This window comes from Stomoxys calcitrans, chromosome 1 (genome assembly GCF_963082655.1).
Source record: "Stomoxys calcitrans chromosome 1, idStoCalc2.1, whole genome shotgun sequence".
Classification (NCBI taxonomy): domain Eukaryota; kingdom Metazoa; phylum Arthropoda; class Insecta; order Diptera; family Muscidae; genus Stomoxys; species Stomoxys calcitrans.
In genome coordinates, this window is record NC_081552.1 from 4,676,203 (window position 1) to 4,688,484 (window position 12,282).

The 12,282-nt window shown below is 40.3% G+C and overlaps 1 protein-coding gene across 2 annotated transcripts in view; it reads left to right on the forward strand.

Annotated features, from left to right (window-relative positions):
• The first annotated feature begins 5,026 nt into the window (after positions 1–5,026).
• Positions 5,027–12,282, forward strand: part of LOC106089614 (proline-rich protein 36) — a 106,382-nt gene continuing 99,126 nt past the window's right edge. Inside the window, exons 1-2 of one of the 2 annotated variants that reach the window (XM_013255517.2) lie at positions 5,027–5,230; positions 6,849–7,821. In XM_013255517.2, coding sequence (XP_013110971.1) covers positions 7,764–7,821 — 58 coding nt within the window. In that variant the 5' untranslated portion in view covers positions 5,027–5,230; positions 6,849–7,763. Of the gene's footprint in view, positions 5,231–6,368; positions 6,756–6,848; positions 7,822–12,282 lie in introns of those variants that run through there. The other variant, XM_013255518.2, reaches the window with a different exon arrangement.

Genomic DNA, 12,282 nt, shown 5'->3' on the forward strand with positions numbered 1-12,282 from the left:
GGTAATCTTATTTCGTCAGATGCGTGCGTGCATTCGTTATGTAACTCACACAATACAAACCAACCAACCTATTTTAATTTTTTTGACACGCACGCGTTAGTGCTGCGCGAGGTATGTAACTCCACCTTAAGGCCGAAACAGATTAAGCTCGTTGAGCGTCGCGTTGCAAAAATGCCACACAGCACATCAAGACGGATTTAAAAAGGTGGTTATTCTGCTTTCGGAATAGTCGCGGAAATCTTTAATTGTTCTGCGAGCGGAATTTGACAGTTGTCTTGTTTTTATTTTCATACTAAAAGATGGTTTTTATCTGCACTTATGGTTTTATTATTTTTTTCGCAAATAAATAAAACAACAAAAAGGCAAAACGAACCATTGAAACCAACCATTATACCATTACCATTGTAAACAGAGTACTACTTTTTCACCTATTTTCCTCCAGCTTTTCGCCGAAGTTTTTTTATATGGAGTTTGAAAGCATTCCGCCTGAAAAACCGATTAGAATACTCAGCTTTACTTTCAACGCAAACAACCCCATTTCACAAATTTTTTTTGTTTGTGTTTCTCCTTCTCTCCCTTGAAGGACTTTTCCGGTACCGGTCCCAAACTGGAGATTTCTCCAGTTTTCAGTGACCAGTGACTGGGCCCCTGACTATTTATACTACCGGCAATTTTTATATGGGCATGTCATACCTAGGGACCAATAATTTTGAACCGGTCATTTCTTGGTTTAAAACACTGGTTAAAAAAATCGGTCATTTCACCGGTTTGAAAAATCGGTATTATATCCGGTTTTAAAAAACCCACAACTGTCAACCAGCCATTTTGCCCGTTAAGAAAACACATCACTTCACCTGTTTGGAAAATTTTCTAAAAATTGTTTATTTAATTTTGAAGTTCTTTTAGAATATTTTTAAACAGCAAATAAAATCAAGATAAAAATTGAAGAAGATTAAAAATTATTAATTTATTAAGGCTGGTACTATATTCGCTTTTCGCGATATTTTTCGCCAACTTGCTGACTTCATTCAGTAGGACATTCCCTCATTACTTATGGTAAAATTTTAATAAAATTGTTATTTTATCATTGTTCTTCTTTCTTTAATTGGCTATGAGAGAACATTTGTTCCACTAGCCGAACCTAGAATAGCTTTCCAAGCGCCTCGATCTTCTGCGCTCATTCTAAAATCTCTGACACCAAGTTTCGAGGTGTCTCCCACCACTTGATCTTTCCATCGGGATATTGGTCTTCCCGGTTTGCGTATTCCACCGTGCTTGCCTTTAAAAGACTTCCTTGCTGGAGCTTCTGACAAGATGACCTAGCCAACGCTGCCGTTGTATTTTGATGCGTGTAACTATGCTATCGTCGTCATACAACTTGTGGTTCATACGTCGCCTATATTCTCCATTAACGCAAACTAGTCCATATATTTTACGAAGAATCTTTCTCTCAAATGCTGCCTCATCTGCTTTCACAAGTTCCTATGCTTCAGAACCATATAACAGCACGGGTAGTATCAGTATCTTGTATAGTGTAATCTTCGTCTGTCGAGTGGTGGCTTTGTTTCTAAACTGCTTACTTAGTCCAAAGTAGCATCTGTTTGCCAGTATTATTCTTCGCTTTATCTCAAAACTGGTGCCATTTGTTTCGGTTATGGCGTACCGAGGTAGATAAAGTTACTGACTATCTCAAAGTTGTGGTTCCCAACTTTCTCCATTTTCTTTACTTACTCGGTTATACAAGGCGTTTTGGGAGTTGAAATCATCCATTTCGTCTTATCTCCATTTATTGCCAGACCTATTTTCACTGACTCTCTTTCGATTCTTTAAAAGGCTGCAGTTACTACATCCGGTAACCGACCTATGATGTCGCTGTTGTCGGCATACGCGAGTAGCATGTGTTCTCTTGTGATTAGTGTGCCATATCTAGTCACAACTGCATCTCGTATAATCTTCTCCAGCAAGATGTTAAATGGATCACCTTGTTTGGTATTGAATGGTTCGGAGAGATTCTTTCCTATTCTTACTGAGTAACGCGTATTAGCAATTGTCAGAGTCTTATTAATTTTGCAGGGGTACCAAACGCAAACATGGCTTGAAATACCTTTGAACGTAAAGGAGTATCGAAAGCGGCTTTGTAGTCAACAAAGAGATGGTAGCTGTTGATTTGTTCTTCTCGGTCTTTTCCAGGATTTGGCGCAGTGTAAATATATGGTCCAGGGTGGATTTAACAGGTCTAAAGCCGCATTGATAGGGCCCATTTATCTCATTGACTTAAGGTTTTAATCTTTCACACAGTACGCTCGAGAGTATCTGTATGCGATGGTGAGGAGACTTATTCCTCTGTAGTTGGCACATTCCGTCTTGTCTCCTTTCTTGTGTATGGGACATAGTATGCTGAGGTTCCAATCATCGGGTATGCGTTCTTCTAGCCAGATTGCGCAGATAAGCTGAAACATATGCCTTATCAGTGTGTCGCCTCTGGTCTTAAATAGTTCCGTGGGTAACCCGTAACTGCTACTTGGACCTCATTCTGACTAGGAGGTAAACATTCTATACCATCATTAGGGATTGGTTCTGCGGCCAACGTCGGACACTAGCAATTGGGTAAAATTTTTTTCCATATCCTCAGCATGTTATCTATACCAGTTACCAGATTTCCTTCTTTGTCTCTGCAGGAGGTTGTGCCTGCACCAAAGCCATCGGTTTGATGTTTAATTCTATGGTAAAATTTCCGGACTTCATTCTGACTCGTATACATCTCAATTCGCTCACACTCACGTCTTTCCAATTCCTTTTTCTTTCTGCGGAATAGACGCTTCTCCTCTCTCCTTTTCTCCCGTTGTTACTGATTGCAGGGTTACTCTATATGCGGCATTCTTGGCTTCAGTAGCATCTCGACACTCTTGGTCGTACCATGGGTTTCTTGGAGGAGGCTTCCGGTACCCAAGTACGGATTTCGCGGGATTTTCCAATGAGTGGGCAATAGTTTGTCACTGCGCCATTATATCATCGGAACAAGGATTGCTTTCATCAAGCAGTTGGGTCAGTCGAGAGGAGTATGCCGCTGCCATCTATTGTGTTTGCAGTTTTTTAATGTCCAACTTTCGTACAGTGTCAGAACGTACTTTCCTCGCCATGTTCACACTGGTGTGAACCTTTGCTGCAACAAGGTAGTGATTCGAATATATTCGCTCCACGGATCGATCGTACATCAAACACGATGAATAAATGCCTTCCATCTATCACAACGTGATGACCATCTTTTTTGCCACGGCGAAATTTATTAGCATCAACTCATTACTGGACGTTATCTCGTGGAGGCTAAATTTTCCGACTGTTGGACCAAAAATGTCTTCCTTCCCCATCTTCGCATTAAAATCTCCCAGAGCGATTTTAATACCATGGGCGGGCCAGCGGTCATATTCTCTCTCTAGGCGCTCGTAGAAAATATCCTTGGTCTGCTCATCCTTGTCTTCCGTCGGGGCATGGGCACAAATAACGCTGATGTTGAAGAATTTGGCTTTTATTCGGATTGTGGCTAGCTTCTCACCCACCGGAGTAAAGCTGGAGACAAGCCGACTAACCACAAATGTACATCCAAATTCATGCCCCCTGTTATGGCAGCTATAGTATAGTTCGTCACCGTTTGGTGTTGTACTGACGCCATTCCCAGTCCATCGCACTTCCTGTAAGGCGGTAATATATGCCTTGTACTTCTCTAATACATCCGCCAGCGCGTATACTGCACCTTCTCTATAAAGAGTGCGGACTTTCCTGGCGCAGATCCTTTGGTTGAATCATGGTCCTTTTTTCGTTTGCGTCGGTCATCGTTGGGGGGTCCGTTTTTACTATTCCTTTGTTTCTCATAGTTTTCCGGGGGCGGGTTACTGGCCCAGCGCCCCAACTGCATGGTTTTTGTGGGATTGCACATGTATCCCTCGTTGTGGCGAGCCGCTTGCTCCAAGATCCGACGCTCGCCCCCAGCCGTCCCTAACCTGGGAACAGACGCGATAATAACTCGCCTTGTCATCTCGAGTATCATTGGCACTCAGTATTTAATTAAGAGCCAATGCCACCTGACTCCTCACTGAGACTCTCCTCTCGAAAATCGCTGATTGCCCGCGGACGCATATGGAGCTATTCCGAATGAAAACGGTGCTTTCCACCATCCGCAACCTGTGGACGCGCCCGGTAGCTTTCAGTTAAGCTGCCTGTGGTAACGATGGACACCACACAAGTCAGAGCTCAAAGTTCCAGCTTGTGTGGTGCTCATAGTTACTCCATGTCGGCCACTGGGTAACTATGTCAAAGGCTTGCTAACACAGCTGTGATTTTCTTCTAAAATCTCGAGGGGATGGTGTATATGATCCGATATTCCACACAAAAGCCACAAAACAGTGTTATAATGATGGAAATACAAAGATAAATTACATTTGAAGAAGATATGTTGTTAAACAAAGTTCAATTCTAAAACAACGTTGAAATTTCAATTTACGGCATTTGCCACTCAAGGTAGATTTTTTGGGGGTAGGGTTTTTTTTGTTGTGCTAACAACACAACTTCTTAATTTTACCATCCATGTCTTTTTACATACATTCTTTGTTTACTTTTTCTACTATTTGATGACATTTTCAATCGGCAGATTTGACATCCTCAATAATGTTGACAGGGCCTCTCCACTTAATGTTTTCGCAAGTGACCTAACCTTCTTTAGTGAATCCTGATAATAAGTGCAGATAAAAAGATTTGTTTTTTGTATGAAAAAAAAAACATTTGATTGCTGTCTGAAACCAGAATAGAATACCAACGCTAAGGCGCAAGTTCTATTTAGGCCTTAACTGTAATGTGTTTTCCTCTTATCATTTCATGTTTTTATTTGGTTTTCGAAAGTTTTTCATTGCATGCTAAGCACCCTTATAACAGTCAATGTATTATCTTTACTTCACCTTACGTGGTTGATTAATTGCTCATTTATCAAGCAGCTGTTATATCTGCCGTTTCTCTTTGTTGTGCTAATTTATCAGCGACTATTGGTTTGCCCAGTGTCCCCAACGTCATAAATTCCTCGCATTCCAAAATCAGCGATGAAGTGAAATTAGTGATAGAATTTATAAGAAAATATTGTTGTTAAATTTTGAAAGAATTGAAATTTTTGCCGCGTGTATCATTGGAATTAGTGTTCAAGAATGTTGGCTAATTAGCAGCACTTAAACTACATAGAAGAAAGGTATAGTTTGTGGAGTGATTATTTTCCATTGCACAGCCAAGTAGGCCAGTATAATATCTTGTCATTCGCGTTCGTAGTGATGTGTGCGGTTGTTCGGTAGTGAATGGTTTAAATGCACAGATTTTTGTTTGAAATATTTTATCTGTGTGTTTGGGGGCTAAAATTAACAGAGCTTCAGTTTGTCGCGATGGATCTTCTAAATGGCATTGTTGTATTTCATAACATTTGTGTTAGGTCATACTGAGAATGAGAAAGAAACTTCATTTGAATATTGGCATTTTAATGCTCGAACCAACAGTAGCAGCTTATTTTGCACATATTGTTGTTGCAAAAGTTAGTGTGGATGTGATAAACCATATGCATATCGCATTCCTTACTTCTAGATATGTGTATAGGTACATATATATATGGTATTTTTGCATTTCCAGAAAACGCATTCCATATTGCCGGCATCCTAGTGGGAGATCTGTTGGTTTTGAGGTCGCGCGTGTTGCATTTTAAGATGCCTTTAAGTTATTTGCGTAAATTTAGTTGGTGCATTGCTTGTGTTTTATTCATCTTTTGTCCACACAAGAAAAAGAGAATAAAGTGTAAATTTAATTCGTCGTTTGCTGGTTTCTTTTGATCGTTTTTCTTTTTTCAGATGTGTTGATTTCCTTCCCCACTCCTCCACCTCCTGTTTCGGTTGACTCCTCTCATGTTTTGAGTTCAAACCTGTCCATACTTATTATTTATCCACTACTAACTTCGTTTTGTATCCATTTATTTGGTCAGTCAAGCTGCTTACATACTAAACACCACAACTCGACGACGTCCCACTGAAAGCAGCAAAGTTTTAAAACAGCTGCCTGACTTGTTGTTTCGTTCGTGATTCTCCTCTTTGCGGCACCCTTCACCCGCCTGCTCCTATGCCCATGTTACGGAACAACGATGACTTCCAACAACAAACCACCACCATCATCATCGCCGTCCGTCCCTCATGATGAACAACGTTTTTTCTCCTCTTACCATATGGGCTGATTTACTCTGCTGATCCAAGCCCTCCAGCCCCCGCGTGCTTTTGTTTCCCCTACACAGTTTTGTTGTTGTTGTTGTTGTTGTTTTTTTTTTTTTTGGAAACAAACCAACTCTATAGGTTTTGCGCGCTGGCTGACTTTTCCTTGAGTTGGGTTTGTGCCGTTGTTGTTGCTGTGTGCTTTTGCTTGCATCTCTTCGCTCGCCTGGTAGTATATTCGGCTGTTGTTGTGTGCCTAACTGCTTTGCCACTTTTGGTGCTTTCTTCAAAGTGTGGTGCTGTGAAGCCGTCCGTCGTTGTCGTCGTCACTGTTGTTGCTGCTGAACATTTGCCGGTTTTGCTGCCATTTTTAAGTTTCTCATTTGTTTCGTTGGTTCGTCTGTTTTCTTGTAGTATTTCGTCGTGGATTTTTGTGTGTTGTCAGGTTTTGTTTGTTAAGTTGCATCCCACGAAAAGGAACGAATGAACGAACACCAAACCAAACGATCGACAGCTAAAGCCAGCTTTAAAGTAAAAACAACTATTATTTGGAGTTTTCCATTTCCAATAAAAACAACATTTTCTTGGAGCTTGTGTATTAATGGAATCTTTTATTATTTGCAGGTCTGCCCACAACTTCCAACATAACGAACCGTAAAACCGTTCCGCCGTTCGTTTGGATTATTATAACATTTATCGTTGTTTATCTTCCTCAGTTGTGGATGAAATATTGTGAAATTCCACTCAACACATTTGATCGGTCTGGCGACTATTGTCCCCACCACCCCCCCTCCCATCCACCCCCGAAACATTAGGTGGTCATCATTCGGCGCAAATAGCAAAGTCATAGGCGTAACTATCAATAACCTCGATCATATATCGGCGGTGGATTCAGTTTGAACAATTTCGCGCGGATTTGCTTCATAGTGTCTGTGGCTAAAACAACAACAAGAAAATATCGCACCACCACTCACTCTACCAACTAAAATCAGAAATCCAAATTGCTTTTTGGTTAGTGTTCTCGTTTGTGTATCGTGTGTTGTGGCTTTTACCTCCCACTCTCGCGGTGTTGTCGTGAAAACAGCAACAACCAAACCGAATCTTATATATGTATGTGCAAACATACTAAAAAATTAATAAAAAGGAAAAATACAACAACTGCTCAACAATTGGCAGACATTTAGACGACGGTTTAAGGCAAAACAGAGTATTCGACGTACTCGTTTGTCGTTTCGTATGAAAGCGCGTTGTTCTTGGTCGCCGCCGCCGCCGCCTCCACCATCAACACAGCCAGCCAGCCCACCCCTTCAAATGTGAGCAAAAAGAAAAGAAAGCCAAAAGAGAAAAAACTTGTTTATGTCCAAAAAAAAAAAAAAAAAACATTTTTCTATAGAAGAATTAAATAAGAAATTTTTGTGTGCGCGTGTGTTATTGAATGTGTTTTAGGTATATTATTACGCTATTGAACATAGTTTTTAATTGTTAAAAAAGTAATTATTCCTACAACAAGCAGTTGTTAACAACAAAACCACCGAAAATATGGAATCTGCTTTGGATGTTTTATCACGTGCTGCCACCATGGTGCAACAGGACAATGGTAATTATATTTTTCATTTTAACTTCGTTTCGAGCTTCCTTATTTTCCCCGCATATCCATTTCCATTTATTTGCAATGATTTATGTTTCTCAGCTGTCATATGTTGCCAATACATTTCGGAGCTCCTAAAAATATGCAACATAATTTGTAGACCATTTAGATTCATAGAACAACCTTGGGTGCTAATTCTTAAAGGAATTTGAGTGTTGTTGAATGTGACGAAAGAGAAAGGAAATTCTTAACATTGAACCAAGTCGCATGTATCTAACGGCAAAATTGATTTTTAGTTTTGCTAGATATTGTATTTAAAAATGCAATAGCATATCAGTGGTAGTGATAGTCAAAATCGATTATGAAGCATAGTTTTAGACGTTGAACTTCAATTTTCAGCAATTAAATATTTATGACTCGGCTATAGTTTATGAGCGGATTGCATGCTGGTCCCGTCATTCCTGGCATATTTAGCGAGTTTAAAAACTTTGGCGAAATCTTGCTCGGCCTTTGTATGCAGATTTTCCCAACAGGAGAATAGAGACCTCTCAACCCATTTTTCTAATCTTCATGATGATGATGGACCCATTTCCGTTATGTACTTGCCTCCTATGGGTTGAATGGTCATTGAATGCTTTTCTTATGACATTGGCCAATAGCTCCTTAACTCATTCAAGCCATATCTCACAGGATTATTGACAAACTATGTGTCAAAACGAATATCGGGATTAGACTTGAGTTTAGCGGGTTGGGTTGGTGAAAGCTTTCACCTTCGACCATAGCTTAATGTGCTGCTGTGCTTGTGTTGCAGTTGCTGAGGTTTTCCAACTAGATGTGTACACGTGAGTTGTCGTGTCATGCGTGAATCACGTTGTTGTTGTAGCCACGTTTGCATGGAATCTCGTTTCGGTCTATAACGACCGATCGCCGCAGGAAATGATGGCCTTTGGTTACTTAAAGGCCATCATAAATTAACTCGCCAAGGCGAACCGAGCATCATATTATTTAAATAAGTCGTCCTCTCGCTGGGACTCTCCATTCAATTTTTATAATTGTAGGGTAGGTGTAGGGTATTATATAGTCGGCTCCGCCCGACATTTGCCTTTCCTTACTGGTTTCTATTATGATCGCGATTGAAATTGTTGCCCTTTTCAATTAAAAAATTAATTGATTCAATAATTTTTTTGACCATCACCATAGGATAGGGGGCATATTCATTTTGTCATTACGTTGGCAACACATCGAAATATCCAATTGCGACCATATTTCTGATCGTCGTAAAAATCTAAGACGATTTAGCGATGAGATATTGAGTTGAAATCTTGCACACACTGGTATTTATCCCATACGCAGGTTATGTTCTTGAATGGGCCAAATCGGACTATATTTGGATATAGCTGCCATAAAGTCCGAACTGGCGGTTTTAGGGTCTTTAGCCCGGAATAGCTCATTTTTTTCGCTGAAATTTGTAAAGAAAGTTGCAATAGGGGCTCCGATATTCACATCGAATATTGCCCCTATCCGACTATATTTATATATAGCTGCCCTATAGATCGCTATGCAAGTTTAGGATCTATTTATCGCATTTAAGAGTCTTGAGCTCACTAAAGTTGCACTTATAACCGGATTTCGCTGAAACTTTGAGTTATTTTAAGCCTTCCGTCATCACACCCACGTATGGCCCAGATCGAACAATATTAGCTATCACATAGACCAATCTACCGATTGATGGTCTAATTCCATAAAAAACGGATTTTTTTTTGTCCGATTTCACTGAGATTGTAACTTGTTTAGGAGTTCTCGGGACCTAAATGAAATGAGTTCTAGACCAGCCCCCATTTGCATATTACTATGGATATGGTGGTGAATTTGTTATAAAAGAGGATGGTTAATTTATCCATGGCCATAAGCGTAGAAAGGCCTCTGGGGTTGGGCTAAGCCTCTCAGAATTTTAAAAATTTCATTGTTTTTCCAAAAGCTTGCTAATTTTATTGCTATTCAAATGGACAGCCCTCCTCGCCATTATGGATTATGAAATAACTTAAAAAGAAGGAATGGTCAGTAAATCCTTTAAAAGTCGGATAGAATCATAAGCGATATAGCATGGCAGGTTCTTTCCTGCAAGTTTCACTTAAGCGGGATTTTTCACTAAAGTGTATTACAGTTAGGCGGTTCTCGTCTAAACAATTTAGCACTGTTATAACCGAAAATTTTTTACGAGAGGAGAGTCTCAGTTAGGAGTCAGGTGGCACTGGCTCTTAATTAAATACTGAGTGCCAATGATACTCGAGATGACAAGGCGAGTTATTGGCGCCTTCAAATAACCAATGACCAACATCAGCGTCTGTTCCCAAGTTAGGGGCGGCTGGGGGCGAGCGTCGGATCTTGGAGCAAGCGGCTCGCCACAATGAGGGATACATGTGCGATTCCTCGAAACCCATGCGGTTGGGGCGCTGGGCCAGTAACCCGCCCCCGGAAAACTATGAGAACTACTATGAGAAACAAAGGAATAGAACAAAACGGACCCCCCGCAATGTTGACGAGCCACGCCAACGAAAAAAGGACCATGATTTGCGGATCTGCACCTGTATACGCGCTGGCGGATGTATTAGAGAAGTATAGGGCAGCTATTAGCGCCTTACAGGAAGTGCGATGGACTAGCTGCCAGAACACGAGCCATGAATTTGTGGTTAGTCGCAGACTGCAACACCTTGTCTCCAGTTTTACTCCGGTGGATGAGAGGCTAGCCACAATCCGCATAAAAGTCAAATTCTTCAACATCAGCCTTAGTTGTGCCCATGCCCCGACGGAAGACAAAGACGAGCAGACCAAGGACATTTTCTTCGAGCGCCTAGTTAGAGCATATGACCACTGCCCCGCCCATTATATTAAATCTTCAGACGTAATTCTAATTTTCTTTATGATCAAAGAGCCATAAGTTCGACATTTCGGCAAATTTATAACAACAACCCGCAACCCGCGGGGTTGTTTTGTGTCTTAGGAGTGAACATGGATCAAACACCTTTTCAAAAGTTGAGAATAATGTTGCCATCTTCTTGATTGAATCAGTTTCAATTAGAAAGTAAATTGGATCGGTTAATTTCGTGATTAGTTTTCCAAAAGTGGAATTTTGGACACTATGACTAAAACCTTCAAATTACCTAAACTCGGCTGTACCTTTATGTAAGGACAATGCCAAAAAGAGTCCAATGAACTTCTTAAAGATGGATTGTATGAATAAAATGAAAAGAAAAACCCTAAATAGAAACTCTCATAGAATTGCTCTACACCAGTTGTTGTGGATGGGTTCGAATCCATGAATACAAATTGACTGCAGTGTACTGTTCTCATTTTTTTAGTCAGACTTCGAATGCGATCTAATCATTAGGAACCAAACCCCGAGGGTATTCACCATCTTACGGCTTAAAACATTTTTCTTTGTTTTCAATAGAAAATTCCCATACTCATGAACCTCGAGAGGCCTTGCAGGGCTTTGAGGCTAACACCATATGAAACACATATCCGAAACATGCCATTAGCAATGAACCACATGAACTGGCAAAACAACTCTGGGTCAAGGAACCCTTTATGTCTGTTGATTTTCTGAATATTATCTCAGCCATGTCGAAATGCATGTATGGTATGGCCAGTAAATTTCCACTTAATTACCCAACATTTACTAGAATGACCACAAAAATGACAATAATGTCCAAACATTAGTCATTTTCTGTATGGCTACAAATAGTTTGTGTTGTGTGACATATGGTGCTCATACACCCTATGGTCAGCGAAAACTCTGCTTCATGTCCATCACAATTTCCAAAGAAGAGACATTTGATACTTGAATATTTTTACTGGCATTCACTTTTGTTGGAACTTTGGCAAGCAAAGAAGCTCACTTGTGGGGAAAAATGAAAAACAACAAAAAAAAAAAAACGTCTTGTAAACGATGTCATGAAAATACTTGGCATTCTTTTAACAAGAATTTTGTGTATGCTGCCGCCGTCCGTCGGTCGGTGGTGTTTCTCAAAGAAATTATGAAAATATCACAACAGAAGGTGTCTTTTTAGTTGACACTCGCTGCTGGCTGCTGATAAACTACTGTAAAGGCCAATGGTCATCTACCACTGGTACCATAGAACATTGGAAGCCTTCATTACATTTTTTTTGCTTTTTTTTTTTTTTGAAAAGCATTCGAAGAAAATAAGAACAAAATTCTTGGTACTTGACATGATAAGTGCAAGCGGGTGAGTGTCTGTACAACAACTAAGGCAATAGCTGTTGCCTGAAGGCTCTGGCATAATTATGATTTAATTGTGCGTAAGCATAGGAATTCTGGGAACACTTTATTCCATGTACTTACAGCATGCGAGTGCTAGTGGCTCTTGGCAATGCATGGAAATGGTTAAATGGTTACACAAAAGCTTGGAGATGGTGCTACAAACTAAGGTAGAGAGAAAAGTCATTTCG